The sequence below is a fragment of the Crocodylus siamensis genome, chromosome 5 (assembly GCF_052110815.1).
Source record: "Crocodylus siamensis isolate JL-2025a chromosome 5, ASM5211081v1, whole genome shotgun sequence".
NCBI lineage: Eukaryota > Metazoa > Chordata > Crocodylia > Crocodylidae > Crocodylus > Crocodylus siamensis.
The window spans coordinates 175,227,584-175,248,151 of NC_143399.1; the positions used below are offsets into that span (position 1 = coordinate 175,227,584).

Consider the following 20,568-nt stretch of genomic DNA (forward strand, 5'->3'; position numbering starts at 1 on the left):
AGGCTCTTCCTTTCTCCCCTTCTTGAAAATAGGGACCACATTGGCCCTTTTCCAGTCCTGAAGGACTTGGCCCGAGCACCAGGAGTCCTTAAACAGCCATGCCAATGGCTCCACAATGACACCAGCCAATTCCCTCAGCATCCTCGGACGAAGGTCATCTGGGCCTGCTGACTTGGACACATCTAAGCCCTCCAGGTAATCCTTAACTAGGTCTGAACTAACAGTCGGGGGACTCGCATCCTTCCTGGGCCTCTCTATGCTATCAGCTGAGAGCACCCCATTGTCAGCAGACAGGAACATGGAGGCAAAGAACTTGTTGAAGAGTTCTGCCTTCTCTCCCGCGTTCGTCACCAACTGCCCTGCCCTGCCTAGCAGGGGTCCAATGTTACCCCAAGATTTCTTCTTGCTACCTATCTACTTGAAGAAGGACTTTTTGTTATCCTTAATCCCAGAAGCTAATTGAAGCTGTAGTGCTGCTTTCGTCTTCCTCACCAAATCCCTACAAGCTCGGGTCAGGGAGGTGTACTTCTTCTTTGTCCTTGCCCCCTGCTTCCACCGCCAGTATGCTTTTTTCTTTGCCCTCAGGCCAGCCTGGATATCCGCGCTCAGCCATGAAGGTTTCTTGGACCCTTTTCCCGTCTTCCTGTGCAGAGGAATTGCGTCCTGCTGCACCCCAAGGATAGCCTCCTTGAGGAAGGACCACCTTTCCTGGACCCCCATACTAGCTACACCCTGGGCTCCGAGTGCCTCCTTGACTACTGCCCTGAGCACATCGAAGTTGGCTTTCCTAAAGTCAAGCATTTGCACTGTGCTAGTTACCCTCCCCACCTTTCTCTGAATAGCAAACTGGATCATTTCATGACCACTGTCCCCTAGTCTCCCTTGTACAAGCAGCTCACCCACCAGGTCATCCTCAGAGGCTAACACCAGATCCAGTATGGCGTTTCCCTTAGTGGGGACGAGTACCTCCTGCACAAGGTGTAGGTTCTGTACGCACATCAGGAACCTCCGTGAGTGGCTAGACCTGGCCAACTCCTCCTCCCAGTTGAGATCAGGGTAATTCATATCCCCCATGACCACAACATCCTTTGCATGCACAGCCTCCCCCAGCTGCCTGGAGAATTCCAGATCCAGCTCTTCCTCCTGGATGTGGTGGCCTGTAGTAAACCCCAGCACCAGATCCCTCTCCCCCCGCCCTCCCTGAAGTTTGACCCACCGGGTCTCAACAGCTCAGATAAACTTATAGGTGGCCATCAGATTGCTCCTGAGATTTCCCTTTTTCAGGTTAAAGAGCCCCATAGCCCTGAGCCTGTTGTCGTTAGGTCTATTTTCCTGACCTCTGATCATGTGCGTGGCTCTTGTTTGGAATCTCTGAAGCTTCTCCACACCCTTTTTGAATTGTGGAGCCCAAAACTGGATGCAGTACTCCAGCTGTGGCCGCACCAATGCCAAGTACAATGGGAGAATGATGTCCCGGGATTTACTTGAGAAGCATCTATGGATGCAAGCCAGTGTTTTTCTCACTTTACTAGCTGGAACATCAACTGAAGGCTCATCTTCATCTTGTGGTCAATGATGACCCCCAAGGCCCTTTCATCCATAGTGCCAGCATAGCACTGCCGAGCCTATAGAGATGCTGCAAGTTTTTCCTCCCAAGGTGGAGAACCTGGTATTTTTCTGCATTAAACACCATCAGGTTCTTGTCCATTTGCTGAGCCTGTCAAAGTCAGCCTGGATCACCCTCCTGTCCTCAGGTGAGGAGGCTTTACCCCAGAGTTTGGTATCATCAGTGAACTTGGCCAGGCTGCTTCTGATATCCATGTCCACATCATTAATGAAGATGTTGAACAATATGGGTCCAAGCACAGAGCCTTGGGGGACCCCACTGGTCACAGCACACCATGACAATTGACTTCTATCAACCACCATTGTCTGGGTCCAACCACAGAGCCAATTCTCCAGCCAGAGGATCATGGTGGACTGGAGACAGCAGTTGGCCAGTTTTGCCAAGAGATGAACACGGGATACCATTTCAAAGACTTTTTTGAAGTCAAGATATATGACATCAATCTCCTCTCCCTTGTCCAGGTGATAGGTCACCTGGTCATAGAAGGAAATGAGATTGGTCAAGCAAGACCTACCCACAAGAAACCCATGCTGGGTATCCCTCAGGATATTGCCGGCAGCTAGTCTGTTAAGGATGGCCTCTTTGATTATCTTTTCCAAGACCTTGCCCAGGACAGAGGTCAGGCTGATGGGCCTCTAGTTTTCCAGATCCACTTTCCTCTATTTCTTGAAGATAGGCACCACATTGGCCTTCTTCTTCTTCATCAACCAAGGTGCTTTTTCCTTGGTTGATATAACAAGTAAAGCATGTTGATGTACAACTAAATACAGTAGATTTGGTACATATGTTTTCTAGGTACACAAAAATATATATAGTGCAATACACATAGCTTAATATATTTGGATTGCTAATAGCCTACATTTTTGTATGCTATAAAATGGTGAAATATATATGGTTTATTCACTAGATGATTCATTTTCTTCAAATGTATTAAGTAAAACTAATGTTTTAGGTACAGACACTTTTTAAAATTCAAAACATGGTACACATTTACAACTAACTATTTTATTAAACACTAGTATTAATTGGTACAGTATTAGACATATGAACAATGGTTAGTGAATTAAATGAATTATTTCAGGTCACCATGGGGACTTAACTTCAAATGACTTTCACCTAGGCATTTTAGAAAAGTCCCTACTTGCCTAATTCTTTTTAAAATGAAACAATATTTATTTATTTTTACCTAGGCTGTTTTGAAATTTTTTGCCACCTTTCAAGTTTTTAGAACTCATAAATCTCATCTGCCTCCCCCTTTTCATTCACAGACTGGAAGAGAAAAGCTTTTTTGCTTTTTCAACTCCCATTTGAATGAACCAGTCTAAATAAAGAAACTTTTCTTTCTGCACCTGTAGAGGAGGCTACTGCTGGTAAAAGCTGGTTTAGCTCTTTAACAAACTCTGGTTCCAGGTGCTTTGCTAGGGTCTTCCATCAGTTCAGGGGGTATGACTTTCTTTAAAACATCCTCAGCAAACATGTACTGCTTGAATGGTTTGCTGCTAGCTCTGAACTTTTGTATGGCTGGCATGACTGATGGGTGATTAGTAGATGCCCTTGTCATAGCAGCATTTTCCTCTTCAGCAGTTAGGTATCTACCCTGGTACTTCACATTTAGGATACTGGCAAGAAAATAAGGTGGAGTAAGTGCCTGATAAATCCAATTCTTTACTGCCACCAATTTAACTTTGCCATGGGGTGTTTTTTGATTTAATAGTCTCAAAGTTCTTTCCAAATTTCAACAGCATCCAGAATATAGCAGCACTCTTTCTGTGGTTTGTCCAAGGCTATGAGAATAGGTTTTAGTCTATTCAGCATATCTTCTACTATGGGCGACTGGTGCCTCTCGAGTTTGGGGAGGTAGCAGATTGCTGACAGGTGGAAGGGCCCCCCAGTGGCTGATCGCCAGCTGGGGTGGGGGGGTTCAGTTTCATGGCTGGTGCTTCCAGGGGATGCACGGCCATTCCGGGGAGGGGGGGGGGGGGGGAGGGGTGCACTTGCACCCCCTATGCATCGCCGATGTCTTCTACATTTCTCTTTAGTCCAATGCTGACTACTCTAGCTGTGATACTTCCATCAATTTTGCCATGATTTTCTTCAAAAATGGTCATCAGAATAGGAAGGTTCATAGTAAACAGATCAAACCACTGAATTCCATGGTACATGTTGAGGGAGAATTAACTTGATCCCCCAGTTCTCTTGATCCTCCAGTTCTCTTCAGTGAGGCTGAAGCAAAATGGCTGCTATGGAAGTATTTTGCATTTTCAATTTTTTTTTTTTTATTCTTGGAGTATTTCAATCTTGGGCTAGAAGATGCATCAAGGGAGCACTGCAGCCATATATTAAATATTTCAGATTGCTTATTTTCTCCTTCATGTCTTCTCATCTTTGCTACATTTGTGACATTAGGGTCCAACACCTGCGATGACTTTGCTGATCTTTTGCATCCAGTAATATAGATCCTGCATCCCTGTCAGGGTCAAGCCCCATATACATGAAATACTGTGCCATATTTTTAAAGATTGACTTAAAAAATTAGATGCCGCCCCCCGCATTATTATATAGAAGAAAATCAGCCCTTAGGATCAGAGTTTCAGTAGAGGCTCATTGACTCAACATATTATTTTATTTAAATTATTTTAATAGATTAACTTTTATTAGTAAATGTTTTACTAAATTTATACATTAACCTATGCTGCATTCAATTCAAATTTCATTTTAAGTTGGTTTATTTTTATAAAGAAAAACAACTATAAATTAAATTAAAAAATTTTATTCAAATAAAAAAGATTTTTATTTTAAAAATCATTGTTTTTTAATCCATCTGTAGCCTTTTAGCCATCTTAAGTTGGGCAGCCAAAAACTGAAGTACTCAAGATCACCAGCCACTCAAAAATCTTGGTGTTTGGTTTCTACCATTTCAATGTTTTGCCTATATGTTCTCAGCTCTGCAAAGGATGCTCAGTATGGCTGTCTAGGACACTTTGGACATTTGTATTTAACAGAGCTGTTAGGCAGCAGTAAGATGTGATAGATACTAAATTAAATTTTTAAGTGACATACTTACAGTTACAGCTCAATAAGGCAGGACATAGATTTGCAAATTTAATATTTAGTTTTTCATGGCTTTTAAAAATGAATACTGTTTCATTTTCAGCCACTTCATGACACAGAGATATCCAGATACTCAAGTCCTCCTACATGATAACAAATTGTGTTTGCCCTTTATTACAAGTGGGAGTTGTATTGGTTGGGAGAGAATGAATAGAGAAACACAGAACACATGCCAAAGAAAAAATTAAACAGGAATTCCAGGCATGTCCCACTCTATTCTAATGCCTTCAGAACAAGTGGCTTTTAATAGCCTGCATATGAAATGTAAGATTTTTGTCTTCCAATTATAATTGAAATAAAAAGGAGTGTTAAGAAAATTCCAACATCTTATATACTGACATATTTAAAAATATTTAGGGCTATGTCATCACCATTATGATTCATTATTCTTAGTGAAGCCCTACTCAGTACATAGTTATCTCCTCACTGGTCCTAGTTGTCTGCTGTCTCTATCTGTGTTTGCTCTTGTTGTCTTCTGTCTTCCATTTAGATCATAAGGAAATTTAGGATGGAGGCTGTCTTTCTGTTATACTTTTGTATAACACCTACCATAGGAAAGGTTCAGGGTCAGCTTCCCGGGCCCTGCAGACATGCATTGCAGCCCTGAGCCTCAAGCCCCATGCACTGCCCAGCTGGGCAGTAGCTCCAGCCCCAGCCCCAGCCCGCCCAACTCCCCTGCTCCCTCCCTACAGGGGGTCAATTCCCCCTCTCCTCCCTGCACTTACCTGCAGGAGCTGCTCTCCAGGCTGCCTGAGACCATATGTATGTGCATGCACATGGCACCTCCTGCCTGCCCACCCTCGTCCCACTCCCTCCCACCCCCCTGCAGGCTGGAACTCTGCCAGCCTGCAGAGAGCTCATCGCAAAACTGCAAAATCTGCCAACTTCTCCAGAAAAATGAAAACTCCGTGTTTGCCTTCAGTAAAAGGTAAAAGCTGTGATTTACCCTGTCTTTCTGTGGGAAACAGAAATCCTGGATCCCTGACTATTATGCAAAACAAAGGCTCAGTTTTGCTGCAGGAACTAGAACTTTGAAGTTCCTGATATTTGTGCATTTGAAATCTCTACTGCAACATAATAACAAAGGTAGAGTTTTTAATGCTAAACACACAAACATGTTCTTTTTACCTTCACATAACTGCGCTGGCATCCCCCATTGCTATCAGGGATCTGGAAGTTATTGTCAAAGCTCATCTCCAAGTGTTTGCTTTCATGAGTGATGATGGTCCATGTGCATCTGGTATTCATGGGAAAATTTTGTGGCCAATGTGGAGACTTGATCGTACCATTATCTGAATGAATGATTCCACCACATCCTAGGGAAATAGTAACAAATAAAGGAGTTGGTCAAAATGTTCAAATGTTGAGGCTTCTACTGCATTCAGCTGTAAGGCACTGGCGATTTGTAGGAGGTGCCCTTAGCTTCTCCTCATAAATCATGTGACTCTTACCTAAAGATTCTGCTGTCCATGTTGCATAAAATCCACCTCCTTGCACTGAATGGGCTGAGTTAAAAATCACCACTAGCTTGCTGGAACCGGACTGAATGGTTCCAGGAGATATAGTTCCACAATACTGTCCTATCATAGGAGAACCAGGCGAGCCACCATTCAGAATCGTGACTGAATCCCAGCGGCAGACTGAATGCTGTTCAACAGCAAAAGCTGTAAAGCTGAGCTGCAAACAAAAGAGACATTCAGAACCTGAAGCCGTATATACCCATAAGATACAGCAGAATAGTTCAGACCAAGTCCACTAACAGTTCCAGACTGGCTCCGAAACTGCTAATAATCTAAACTATTAAAACCTGCCTTGACCGTAGTACTTTGTTGGTTGTGTTCTGCTGGAATTAAAAGCAATAGTCCAGTGATAGACATAAGGGGGAAAAAAGATATTTAGGTAAGTTCAGAACTGAAATCAACAAGGCTTAAATTTAAAACACACTTAAAATTTAGCACTTCCTTAAGTTATTTCTTGAATAGGGATGGACTTGGGCACATCTTTAAATGCTTCCCTGAATCAAGGCTTAAAACATTTTAATTTAAACTTGGCCACTTAAGCAGAGAATCTAAAATCTTTTCTTTTGTTGGGTTACAACAATTAACAATTAGTGGAAATGACTCTGCTGAACTTGAAAGAAACTGCTGCAGAACTGAAAAATGAAAATGTGTACTTGCAGACAGGTAGAATGAATCAGACAGGAAGAATGGAGTGTACTGCTCACCCTTGGTATTTGCACCATTTGTCCTTGGGGTGATATGCTCAGGAGTGGGATTTCCAGCCTCAGACACTGAATCCACAGATCAAATAGGCTCCTGAGTTTGTATGAAATGCACTATTTACCAGCAGTAATGAGTGCCTGGCACTCTTCCAATGAGGTATTATTACCAGTTTCTAAGAGTGGGGATTTGTGTGAAAGAGTCTGGCAAAGTGGTAAGTCAGTATCCCTGTAGTCTCAGGGAATATTAATTTCCAAAAGAACTCAGCCTGAGGTACAGGGCAAATATGAATGATTTTAGCCCAAATTTGGAAATCACATGCAACTGGAAGTGAGATCTTATAATGGAAATAGCTGGGCAGCCTTAATGATGGGAGTTTCTATAATGATAAAGCATAGAGTAAATCACTCACGTAGGAGTAATGCTAGTTAAAATAAATTAAAAGATTTGTGCAGATTTTGTTTATTAAAATTTCCTCATATTCCCTCAAACACACAAGTACATATAGAGTGACCACTCTAATGCAGCTCTTTTCCCAAGCTGGGTTTACTGGGCTTGCCTTTACTAGAACCTCTTTTCGGTTGTAAGCTGTGGAAACATGATTTGGAAATGATTAAGATACATGGAATATTATGATGCTGTTTTTACAAAGTCATTTTCAGAGTCACAATTTAAAAGCTCAAGGAAAGACACTCTTCCTTGATACAAATCTTACCTGCCACTGGCTGGACCCCTGCACCAAAGGGCAGAGGAGAAATTCTACAAGCTGTGGCACATAAGTGACCATAAGAAGGCCTCCTCATCAGCACTGCTCTCCTCGTAGAAACCAGTTTGCTTTTTCATCTGGGGCAAAAATGACTGTTTCAGGAGAAGAATAATCTGGAACTACCAGGGTTAAGTTGTTCCCAGGAAACTGAATGTCTGTACAGTTTTTCCCAGTTTACCAGGAGAGGCAGAACCAGGAGAAAGACCTTTGTGTCTCCCTTAGACTGGGGTCACTCCAGTGTTGAGAGGGCATGTGGGAACAGCTGCTTCCCCATCCTGTATAGCAGGTGGGGAGGAGCAGTTGCCAGTTGCCACCTCCTGCTTCTCACACTGGAGTTTCTGGTGGGAGAAGTTTTGCCACTCCGCTTCACCTCCTCACTGCCTGGTGCTGGGTCCCGAGCAACAAGGAACAGCACAGCCCCTTGCCTGCCTCTCACACTGGAGTTCTCACTCGAGTGCCCTACTACTCCCTCTGCTCAGCTTCTGGGCACCATGCACAAGAAGGAGCCATGCATAAGAAGCCATGCGCAAGAAGTATTGCTATTGCTGGGGAGCCATGCACAAGAAGTATTGCTATCCTCTGCTGGATGCCCCTTGCCCTGCACGCCTCCCCACTGCTCAACTGAATGGCAGATGGGGGGGAAGAGAGCTGGGGGGAAACCAGGCTAGAGAAAGCCTCCTGGAGCCCAGGCTCTGGCCACGTGAGCTGCAGATTTCATTGCTTCCCTGCATGCCAGCTGGCTGCTTCAGCACCACATAACCCTGGCTGCATCACCGGCCCATGGGAGCATGGGTACCACACAGGTACCCCAGGGCCAGGAGCAGGAGGGTACGTGTGTGTGGTGCATGTGTGTGCATGCATCCATGTCACTGCAATGAGGGAGGGGGAGAGAGGAACAGAGAGAGCAATGAGGGAGGGAGAGAGAGAGAGTGCAGTGAAAGAGGGAGAGACATGTGAAGGGGTGTGTGTATATGTTCATAGGGCAAGTCCCACATACATACCCCATCGTACACATGCATCCACACCCACTTCACACTGCCATACATGCAGACCACCACACCCACATCCCCTCATGTATCCCAGCCACCCTCTCCCCACACAAATACCCCCACAAACCCTATACCCACCCCTCACCCACACCCCCATATCCACACACACCCTTATGCTCTCTCACCCACACCCTCTCCCACACCCCACATACCCACACACTAACAGCCCCCCAAAAACCTATACCCACCCCCCACAATGTACATGAGTTAAGACTTTATTTTAAGCTATTGTGCAATCCCTTCTATGTGCACTAGACAAACGCATGTAAATCAGGACAAAAATATTTTTTAAAATCAAATAAATGTATGTTCTAAGTGTTCAATTTTAGAATATAATTTGGTATTTTTCTGGTTCTGAAATGGCAAAACCCCTTGGTGAAAGGAGTATTTCCGGGGGCAAGGAGAAGGACTTCTGGTGGCAAAGGTCAAGGGTTTGGGGGTGGGACTTCCAGTCTCAAGATGGCAACCAGGGGGTGGAGCACTTGCCAAGGAGCATAGCTACCAATGCAGCCCTTGACAGCTTGCCTCTGCCCGAAATAATTGCCTGCCCCTGCTCTAAGGCTACAGGCAGCTTTATCTTTATCTCCCCTTCCTTCAATGTGATTAATGATGACAGTATTCTTTAATATGTCTCTTTTTTGGATATTATTAAAAAAGTTAATCACTTTGCCAACAGAATCACATGGTGTATTCACTACATTAACTGCATTAACAATCTGCTACACAATGTACTTTGCATTACTCACAGTGATGGTCTGACCTTCAGGCGCTACCAGCAACCAAGAACAGTGATTTAAATTGTTGTAAGGTTCTGGGTAGTTAGGACTAGAGATAATTCCATTTTCCCCTGTCTGTATGCCACCACAAGCTGAAATAAAAGGGAGACAGTGGGTTTGATATCTGAGGAACTGCATATGTTAGGGAAACAGTTATGATGTCAGTAATATTTCAGCAGAATAAAACTAAAATGATTAGAGGTCTAAAAAGCATGTTTTATGAAAGAACTGAGCATGTTTAGTCTACAGAAAACTAAAGAGGAAAGACATGATAACAGTCTTCAAATATATAAAAGTTGCTTCAGTGAAGAAGGTAATCAATTGCTCTTCATGTCCACAGGAAATAGAACAAGAAATAATGGCCTGAAATTATAGCAGGGGAGACTTATGTTAGATGCAGGGAGGGAAATTAACTGCCTATCATGTCACTTACCCTCAAATACGTAATGAGCAGAGAATCCTCTGTTTTCTACATGTTCATCACTTCTGAAGTGAGCCCAGATCCGAGGAGCAGCTACCACTAGTGGCATTGTAGGTGTTGTCTGGCCGCAGAGTCTGGCTATTAGCTCTCCATCAGCATCCCCTGAGTAAAAAAATCCAGTCAATCTTATCTGATTATTATCTAATCAATCCAAAAGTAAGTTAAATTAGGAAATGAGGAGCAAATGAAGAAAGCTTTATTTTTAATGTAACACAAAGAAAAGAACATATGTTCACATATGTGAAAAGAACAAAGTATGACTATTTATTCCATATGCATCACTTTCTGTAGAGCCATAGAGCTTAATAGGAATACTTACGCTGCCAGAGCCAGGGAACATTTATCAATATTCTGTTATGTATTCTCTTGAAAGACAAAGCAGTTTTGAAGAAGAAAATGTATGGGTAGTTAGCACAACAATCACCCATGTGGCTGACTGCATTTCAAACACAAGAGCATATTTTAAATAATAAAATCAAGGAACTATCACAGAAAAACAAAGAATTCCCTTTAAAAATTAAAAGTTGGGTGTACGTTAGGAGCAGTCCCACTTCCACCACAGTTGACCTTTTAGAATTAAGATTTACCCTATAAAGCTTGAAATGAAATATTTGTTTTATCTACTGGGGCTAACCACACTTTCCAGTAAATATCCAGTGTGTATGGAAGCAATTTTCCTACCGTTTTAACTGTAATAATATGTGCATTATGGACAATTACAAGAAACTACTCCGCCACTTCTCTTGATTCAATGTCCATGTCCTGCTACTGAACAAAAGCTGTCTCCCAAATTCATGGCTGTTCCTGTAGAGTTCCTCAGGGATCATCTGCCGTAATACAGTGACCTTCTGCAGCATGAACACTTTACTAAATGTTGACTTGTCACCATATGGAGCAGAATTACAACAGCCTGTCTTTGTCAGGAGACCAGTCTTATGGAAACTGAAAAATCCATTAGTTTGGCCAAAGTAAATGGTATTGTTTAGGGACCAAAACTGCACAGAATGCCACAAAACATTTCTTGCCACTGGCAGTTGACTTTAGTACTTAACCAAATGGCAGGAGCACAGGGATTTATTTTCATTCTTCTCTTTCTTGGCTGTTTTTCTAAGCATTCCCAGCTCCATGTCTAGAACCAAAAATGCATTCTCAAAGTAAAAGGCAGTAGACCAGTGTACACCTATGTAGATGGTGATGACATATATTTCTCCCCTCATTTTGCTCACCTTTCAAAACTAATTTTCTTGTAAATTAGTGTAAATTTCTAAGACTTACTGATATGTCCTCTGAAGGCAAAGTTGTACAGTGTTTTCATACTGTAGTCAATACCAGTTGAGCCATTTTTAATATTACAAGAAAGAGGCACTGCAGTACCTTTCATTATGACTTACAGTGAAACATCCCAAACAAGGCATGGGCAGAGAATGCTCATATATTAGACAAACTACACATTAGTTAGTGCTAACAGAACTCAAAAACACTCCTCCAGTTTTTTATTGGTTTAACGTCATTGGCTTTGGTACAATAATAAAACTGGAGTAAAGAAGTAGTAGATCAGGTCCTATGTTTCCTAGACAAGGCTTTTGGTGCTTTTGTACTGTAGTCAGTACTGGCAGAGCCATTTTTAATACATCAGTTCCAGTTGTTTGTTCCTGCAGATGATTTATACGTAATGCTGTCACTTGCACAGGTAATACTGTAATGTAAGAGAAATGTTGTAGCAGTGACGGTCCAGAAATTGTGTGTAGTAGAGTTAGACAATCTTTAAAATGTAAGGCATTCTTCATCAGAGACCTGATGAAGAATGTCTTGTATTCAAAAGTTTTTCTAACTCTGCTACACAGTTGGTCCAATAAAAGCTATCACTCCAAGAAATTCTTGTCTCTCAAGTAATATTGGTATGTTAACCCTGTGACCATGTGTGCCTTATATTGTTAGACCTCTGTTATGCCATTTAGTGCCACATCAAATACTGGTCACTTTTTGAAGCATTGCTGTAATTAAGGCAACAAATGTCTCAAACTTTTCAATTCATTCTTTTGCTCCTGTTGACCATACATACCTATTCGTAGCTCTAGGTAATCAAACTGGCAGTCCTGGTGCTGTTCCAAGTGGAAAGATGCAAAGAAGATATATGTGGATGAATTGTAATGGGATGGATTTTCAATGGTCCACTCACAGTTCAAGTTACTTGTGTAATTTTGGATGCCATCATAACCTGGAGAAGTAAAATTCCCTCCTTCGGGTTTCATGAGGGTTCCACCACAAACTGCAGAACAAAGACACCAAGTATTTGAAAATAGTTGTGGTATGCAAGATCAAATCCTGCTCTCTACATTTATAGATTTGTACATGGAGATCCACACAGGCATGTGGCTATAACCAAGAACCACATTTGTTCCAGTTTCTTAATTTCCTTCTCTATTCAGAGGCTACTTTTCTATAACAAGACAACACCTGTCTAATGTTCTGGATGACCCTGACAATCATTTAAAGAAAAAAGAAGCAAATCTAACAATCAGTCCAAGATCAAATACAAAAATCCCAGTAGCAAAATAAATAAGGCAAAAATTAACTAACTTCTCAAAAAACTTTCCACCAAGGTTTTTTTCTGCTATTAATTACCCCAACACATCACCTAGCTTCTTAAAGGCAAAGGAGAGAAGACAGATCTTGTAGCAAACTCCATAGGTGAAAGCAGTCATGCTATTATGTATTTCAATGATTTCATAGACATTTGAGCTGGAAGGGACCCGGGAGGATCATTGAGTCCAGCCCCCTGCCCCATGGGAAGGAAGTCAGAAGGGATTATAGGTTCCCAGAAAGATAAGCATCCAAATGTGTCTTGAAGGTGTTCCAAGTGGGTGCTTGAACTGCCTCCGGTGGTAATCTATGGGGGCTTGGACAGTAAAGAAGTTCTTCTTTATGTCCAGTCTGAATCGGTCGTGGAGGAGTTTGTGACTGTTCAATCTTGTCATCTCTTGGGGTGCTCTGGTGAACAGATGTTTCCCTGAATCCTGATGAGCACCCCTGATAAACTTATAAGTTGCCACCAGATCACCCCTGAGCCTGCAGTTTTCTAGGCTGAAGACTCCCATGGCTCTCAGCGTCTCATCATAAGGTCTGTTTTTCTGACCTCTGATCATGTGCGTGGCTCTCCTCTGGACTCGCTCAAGCTTCTCCACATCCTTTTTGAATTGTGGAGCCCAAAACTGGATGCAGTACTCCAGCTGCGGCTTCACCAAGGCTGAGTACAATGGGAGAATGATGTCCCGGGATTTGCTTGAGAAACAGCTATGGATGCAAGCCAGCGTTTTGCTCGCTTTACTAGCCACAGCATCGCTAGTGGTCAATCATCTTGTGGTCAATCATGACCCCCAAGTTCCTTTCATTTGTAGTGCTAACCAGCGTAGTACTGCTGAGGCTATAAGCATGCTGCAGGTTTTTCCTCCCAAGGTGGAGAATCTTTCATTTTTCAGTGTTAAACACCATCAGGTTCTCATCCGCCCATTTCATGAGCCTGTCAAGATCTGCCTGGATCACCCTCCTGTCCTCAGGTGTGGATGCTTTACCCCAGAGTTTGATGCCATCAGCAAACTTGGCCAGTCCACTTCTGACATCAATGTCCACATCATTGATGAAGATGTTAAAAAGTACAGGCCCTAGGACAGAGCCTTGAGGGACCCAACTGATGACCACGCACCAAGATGATTGGCTTCCATCAACCACCACCCTCTGGGTCCTACTTCAGAACTAGTTCCCCAGCCAGCAGAACATGGTGAGGTCAAGGCCACAGTTAGCCAGTTTTGCCAAAAGGTGATCATGGGATACCAGATTGAAGGCTTTTTTAAAGTCAAGATATACGACATCAATCTCTTCCCCCTTGTCCAGGTGATAGGTCACCTGGTCGTAAAAGGAAATGAGATTGGTCGAGCAACAAACTACCCGCAACAAACCCATTCTGGGTATCCCTCAGGATATTGCCGTCAGCTAGTCTGTTAAGGATGGCCTCTTTGATAATCTTTTCCAAGAACTTGCCCAGGATAGAGGTCAGGCTGATGGGCCTGTAGTTTGCCGGATCTACTTTCCTCCCTTTCTTGAAGATTCGCATGACATTGGCCTTCTTCCAATCTTCAGGCACTTCACCAGAGCACCAGAAGTTCTCAAAGATCCATGCCAGGGGCTGACCTATGACGCTTGCCAGCTCCTTGAGTACCCTTGGGTGTAAACAGTCAGGACTGGCTGACTTGAAGGTATCCAACTTGTCAAGGTGTTCCTTCACAAGGTCAGCTTTGATGGAGGGAAGGAATCTTCCTCACTGAGGCCTCCCTGACCCACAGTGGGTAGGGGCATCCCATGGGACTGATGAAAGTCTGACGCAAAGTACCCATTTAGCAAGTTTGCTTTTTCATGGGCATCAGTTGTCAGTTGTCCCATCTGGTTTAGCAGGGGTCCAATGTTGCCCTTGCTTTTCCTCTGGCTCCCCACATATCTAAAAAAGTACTTTTTATTGTCCTTGAAATTTGTAGCTAACTGGAGTTCCATCGCAGCCTTGGCTTTCCTGTTTTGCTCTCTGCAGGTCTGGACCAGAGCAGAGTATTCCTTCTTGGTGGTGGTTCCAGTCCTCCATCCTTTGTAGATCTTCCTTTTAAGATTCAGGAGGTCCCCAGTTCCCTGGAGACCCAAGGGGGCTGCTGTGCTCCTCCAAGATGGGATGGACTTCACTTGTGCATCCAGGATTGCTCCCTTGAGAGCAACCACTTGTCCTGAACTCCCCTCCCTTTTGGGCTGTGGCCCTTTAGGGCCTCACTGACAAGCCTCCTTAGCTTGTCAAAGTCGGCTTTCCTGAAGTCAAGGACTTCTGTATTACTAACTGACTTGCCAGATGGTGAAGGTGATCAGCTCATGGTCACTATCACCCAGCTTCCCTTTGATCATTAGGTCGCTGATTAAGTCGTCCCCAGTTGCCAGTAGAAGCAGGCAGGGTGCATTCCAAGACCTAAAGGCTCTAACGGGTATTGTTTTGCCAGCTAGCTGCTTCCTGTGTGCTATGCTTGCAGTGGGAAGTGTACAGTGGGCTTGTGCACTTTCAAGAGCTGCAATAAATAACAGGGGGACACATGAGGAATTCTGACTCTAAAAGACTGCTGCAGCTACAGCCACCTCTAATTTACAGTTACAAGCAAAAATCACAGACCAGTCCAGTAAGATAAGTGCATAAAGTTCACATTGCAAAATATTGCATGCTTTGAAATGAAGGGCATCAATGTAACCCCAATTTATGTGTTTGTGCCCAGCCTATCCTAAACCTACCAACATCCAAAATTAAAATAAAAGGTCCTTTTTGATTATAGGACATGCAACCTTGCCAAGTGTAAGGTAGTTCAGGCTATCCACTTTTAAGGAAATAGGAGAGAGAGAAAAAAAGTATGCATCATTTTAGCATACATCTAATGCCTTTTGGTCATGTGTTAGCTACAAAATGGCTTACTAAAGATACTTCAGTTGAGGTTAGTTTAAAAACATTAAAAGCATTACCTGCTTCTTCACTAGAAGTATATGAAACACTGAAGCCTCTAGTTGAACTGGATGCATCAGTGACCAAAACTACTTTCATTGTATTTCCTGAGGATTTCAATTGAATACCCAGATTTCCATCCCCACACAGTTTGGCTAGTCTGGGAGAATTTCGTCTAAGGCCATTGTAAACCTGTTGATTAAAAAGGCATTTTTAGGAGAGGGGAACATAACAGTTACTATGGAGTAACTTATCCAGGATTTTAGTCCTTAATACATTTATCATCTAGCTAGCTTCCTGTACTAGGTACAAGGCCACTAGGTGGGAACGGAGCTGGCTTGCACTAGATTTCATAGATTTCATAGACATTTGGGCTGGAAGGGACCCCAGAGGATCATCGAGTCCAGCTCCCTGCCCCAGGGGCAGGAAGCCAGCAGGGATCATAGGATCCCAGCAAGATAAGCATCCAAATGTGTCTTGAAGGTGTTCAAAGTGGGTGCTTGAACTGCCTCCGGCAGCAGTCTATTCCAAAACTTGGGGGCTCAGACAGTGAAGAAGTTCTTTCTTATGTCCAGCCTGAATCTGTCGTGGAGGAGTTTGTGACCGTTTTATCTTGTCATCCCTTGGGGCGCTCTCATGAACAGACGTTCCCCCAGATTCTGATGAGCATCCCTGATAAATTTATAGGTGACCATCAGATCACCCCTGAGACTGCACTTTTCCAGGCTGAAGAGCCCCATGGCTCTCAGCCTCTCATCACTAAGAAAAGACTATCCCAGGATGAAGTGACAAGGGGAGCAGAAATGCAGCTCACTACCTAGTGCAAGTGTAAGGCTGTGTATTATCTATCTCTTTTACTTCTAATACAGTGTAAAGTCATTAGGAGCTGTAACGTAAATGTCATGTGCCCACATCTACCCTTAGGAACTCAAAACTTCATAAGTTAATTTTGACTGACATATTTAGCACAAAACTGAGACATTTTGCTGAAGATCCAAAATCGCAAGTATATGGAATAACTTCTGTTGACTTGAATTGGTCAAACCGTAGGTGAAAATATTAGAAGTACAGCATTTTTTTCTAAGAATTTTTTGGGATTGTTGTAAAAAAAATAACTGAAATTGTCTTTGGATATTGATTTTTTTGATAAGAACCCTAAAGCTTTCAAGGAAAACACATTATTTTGTGAAAAAATATACCCATTTTGTCAAGAAGCTGTTGAAACATTTTTTTTTGTGGACTGTATTTTGGAGCAGCTAAAACATTTAGCTTTTTGATGATACAACTGTATTTTTGTATGGCTTTCTTCAAACAGTCTGTATCTTGGGAGTTAAATACTACCACTGCAGCATTGCTTTCTTCTGCTTCTGCTTTAATTTCAGAAGTAGTGTCAAGGGAAAATATTTTTTTAGCCGAGATCTGGAATGGATTGAAGAGTTGATGGCACACAGGGGTACAGGGAAATTCTTCCTTTCAGAATTAAGTAATTTGCTAGTTAACAGAAGGCCAACTTGCATGCTCTAGCTAAAGCATCAGCAGGGAAATTAGTGTGTGGCAGGGAACAACACTGATATGTCTAGGGAACAGCTACTCACTCCTTTCTCACATATGTGGGCAGGCAAGCAGAGCTTGCCTGTGCTCCCCACCCACATGCTGAACAGCACATAATTCAGCTGCTCTAGGAAATTTTTCTGAGGGACTTGGTTTGTCTACATATAGTGTAATAATTATTCCTTGTACTATACAAATAGCTTCAGCAATATTTTAATATTATGTTCAGAATTTTTGTTGTACATATTGTCATCTTCTGTTTAATCTGGTAAATAAAGCTTCAGTGTTACAAAAACTTGAGCATATGAACACAATAAATGCTTCCTATGCTATGAAAATCTGAGGACCTGCAGGTGTTGGACAGACCTGGAGTGGAATAGATGCCTGAGGATGAAGGCATGGATCCCTCATCCTCTAGAAGTTTTGAAATGAGCTAGAACGCACTTGTCACCCAGCTGCCTCTCCTTGTTAAATGAAATCTTTACCTGGGCTTTTGGAACCTCTTGCCCTTTGGACTATTCCACCTTCCCTTTCTGTAGCTGTTCTAATTTAGCCATCTTACTTAAGATGCTTCAGCTCTGGCCAGTTTTCTTTTTTGGGTTAGGAAAGTTTTTTCCTCACTGGAACCAGTCTGGAAGACACCAATAAATGTTTTCTGCTTTCTTTGAAGCATATAAGAGATACAATTTAGTTAAAAGGAGGAGGATTCATATCTGCCTCATTGTTCATTTTGGGGCCAGGAAGGAATGCATCTCTGACGTAAATTGACAGAACCTGATGGGATTTTTGTTTTGCTGGCAACATCTGGGAGGAGCAATTCAAGTAAAAGGAGTGGGAATAGTAAGTTAGTGTTAGGAATCTGTAGGAATGTTTTATTTATCACAATTTACTGCCACTATCCAGGATTTTTGAAGACTAAAAGGGCCAACTCCTTGAAGGAAAAGAAACTTGGGATTTTGCTGGTGAACTTGATGTCTGTGGAAGAATGGGTGTCCTGAAGTCTTCAGACACTGCAGTCTGCACTTTTTTACCCTCCATCCTCCATGTGGAGGGGGAGCTGGGGGAGGGGAGAGAGAAGATTCATACAGATACGTTGAATCTACAAGGAGAAGATCTACACTGAGTTACAGGTGAGGGCCTGTGAATACCTCTGGTGTTAATGGAACTCTTCAGATGTTTAAAAGTATGCACTTGCTCAAGTACCTTTCTGAATGTGTACCATAGAGAGGTTAGTTTTGGTTTATTCTTTCATCACTTCAGTTCTTGTGGGGTGAGAAAAGCATCTAGGTTACAATTTGTAATAGCAATGGATGTAAAAATTGAAAGGTAACTGCAACCTTCCATATGTGTTAATTCAGTTAAGTATTTTGAAGCATGTTTCCCTAATATTTCTTCCTAACACTTACAGCCATATAATCTGATCTGCATCCTAGCTGGTCTTCAATCCTCATATCATCAATGGTGAGAGTGACCCGTCGTCTTTCCTGTACAGTGATCCTCCATTCACACACACGGTTGTGTGGGTACAGGCTTGGATAGTTGGGAGAAGTGAATGTCCCGACAGGTGCACTGAGATCCCCTCCGCACTCTGAAACAGCACAAATATTAGCAAACCTCTTAAAGTGTGTCAGTGTTTGCAAAATGCTTTCTGCAAGATATGTATTAAATAAAAGCGTGCAACTGATACAAGAAAAAGAACTGATGACTTGAAATTTTGGTTTTATATGCTATACCCTCTCATACATGTCTGTCAAAACAGAGAAGCTTAATATTTCTGGTAGATCAATTCCAATGAGTTATAAAATATCTATTACAAGAGAATATTCATTTACCATAGTAACTATTGCCAAATAACTATTGTTTACTTCTCTTGAGTCTTCAAGCTAGATGACTATGTTCCTGAACAGCCTCAAGAGATATGGGTAGTTCACTGTGATAGGCTAAAGGAACAGGCTGAAAAGGGGCTGTAGGAACCTGCCTTTCATGTGGCTGGCAAGATATCTACCAAAAAAGGAAGCAGAGTCCAGAGTGGGTTACCAGGGAAGGGTGTGGTCTCTTCCCCTGGCTGGTGAGGCAGAGAAACATCTTGGGATTGCAAGCACTATGTTCTAGTTGAAATTTTATTTTGCTTTGGGTATGACCTTTGTTATAAACAATAAATTGTGCCTTGAGGGAAGGGCCTTAAAATGACTTGGACACGGAGTTCACTTCCCTTCTCTGGCTGAGGAAAAAGCCTATCAGCTTACACTTTTTTTAAATAGGAATGTGTAGTTTAATGGAACACAAAGGGAGTGCTATACTCACTCCTCTCCTTACTGCCATGTACTCCTATGAAAGGTGAGTTAATCTGTGTATCCATTTCCATTTAACTGTTTGATGATACAGCTGTGTTTTAGATGGCTTATGTTATGTAGATGACTTTCAAAACACAGGAGGGGAACTAATACAGCTTTGGCATTAACTTCCTTCTCCTACCTCCTTAGAGGCCTAGTTGACAGACAAAAGATGTCTTTAGTGGGCCTGTGCGAATAGGGAGGTATTCGATTCAGATGATTTGGAGGACAGTGATTGGATTTGGAGATTCGGAACACTGTCCTGAATTGATTCGGCCGAATTAGCTTCGGAAGATTCAGCACTGATTCAGAGAGATTTGATGGTTTGGATTAGCCAGGGAGAGGCAAGCACAGCCAAGCAGCTGCAGGAGAAGCACCCATGGCTGCCCTGCCTGGACTCATCCCCCACCCTGCCCCAGCCTAGTCCTGGCACATTGAAAAAAATAAGTGCCCCACACTCAGTGGCTGCAGGAGCAGTGATTGGGGCCTCTAGGTGCTCATGGCAGAGCCCTCCCTGCCTGGGAGCTGGGACCACTGGGGCTGAGCAGTGCCAGGCTCCAGGTGACTGCTGGAGTTGCCCCAGCTCCCAGGCAGTGCACAGCACCCTGCCAAGCCATGCTGTACCCATGCCATGGGACAGCTGCCGCATAGGTGCTAGGCTGGGGGTGGGGGGCAATCCTTGCTGTCCCCCACTGCCCCACACTGCATGGGGGGCCTCTGCCATGAGCACCCAGAGGCCCCAATTGCTGCTCCTGCAGCCAGTGCTTGCAGAGCTTCAAAAAAAGCCCTGTGCTTACCAGCTACAGGAGCAGAGCAGGTGCAGCGCATCTCAGCAGGGTGCTGTGCACTGTCTGAGAGCTGGGGCCACTGGGGCTGAGTGCTGCCAGGCTCTGGCTGACATGTGGAGCTGCCCCAGCTCCCAGGCAATGGGCTCTGCCCTGCTGCTGCTTGCCCACCTGGGGTGGGGGGTTGGGGGAGCATGACACAGGCATGGCTCACTCTGGGTAGCAGCAGGGCATAGCCCCCACTCCCACCTACTGCCATACCCACATCAGTGCTGGGAAGCTTTGCACAGCCCTAGTATTCAGTTGAGATCTGAAATGAATGGAATGAGTGGAGACTATTTCAGATGACATG

General features: G+C 43.3%; 1 protein-coding gene across 1 annotated transcript in view; it reads right to left on the reverse strand.

Annotated features, from left to right (window-relative positions):
• CUBN (cubilin) overlaps positions 1 to 20,568 on the reverse strand; it is a 243,190-nt gene that overhangs the window by 48,850 nt on the left and 173,772 nt on the right. Inside the window, exons 48-54 of the mRNA XM_090049811.1 lie at positions 18,505 to 18,686; positions 15,568 to 15,739; positions 12,092 to 12,298; positions 9,982 to 10,131; positions 9,519 to 9,640; positions 6,190 to 6,415; positions 5,867 to 6,054 (exon numbers count right to left, since the gene is read on the reverse strand). Of these exons, the coding sequence (XP_089905937.1) occupies positions 5,867 to 6,054; positions 6,190 to 6,415; positions 9,519 to 9,640; positions 9,982 to 10,131; positions 12,092 to 12,298; positions 15,568 to 15,739; positions 18,505 to 18,686 (1,247 nt within the window). The remainder of the gene's footprint in view (positions 1 to 5,866; positions 6,055 to 6,189; positions 6,416 to 9,518; positions 9,641 to 9,981; positions 10,132 to 12,091; positions 12,299 to 15,567; positions 15,740 to 18,504; positions 18,687 to 20,568) is intronic.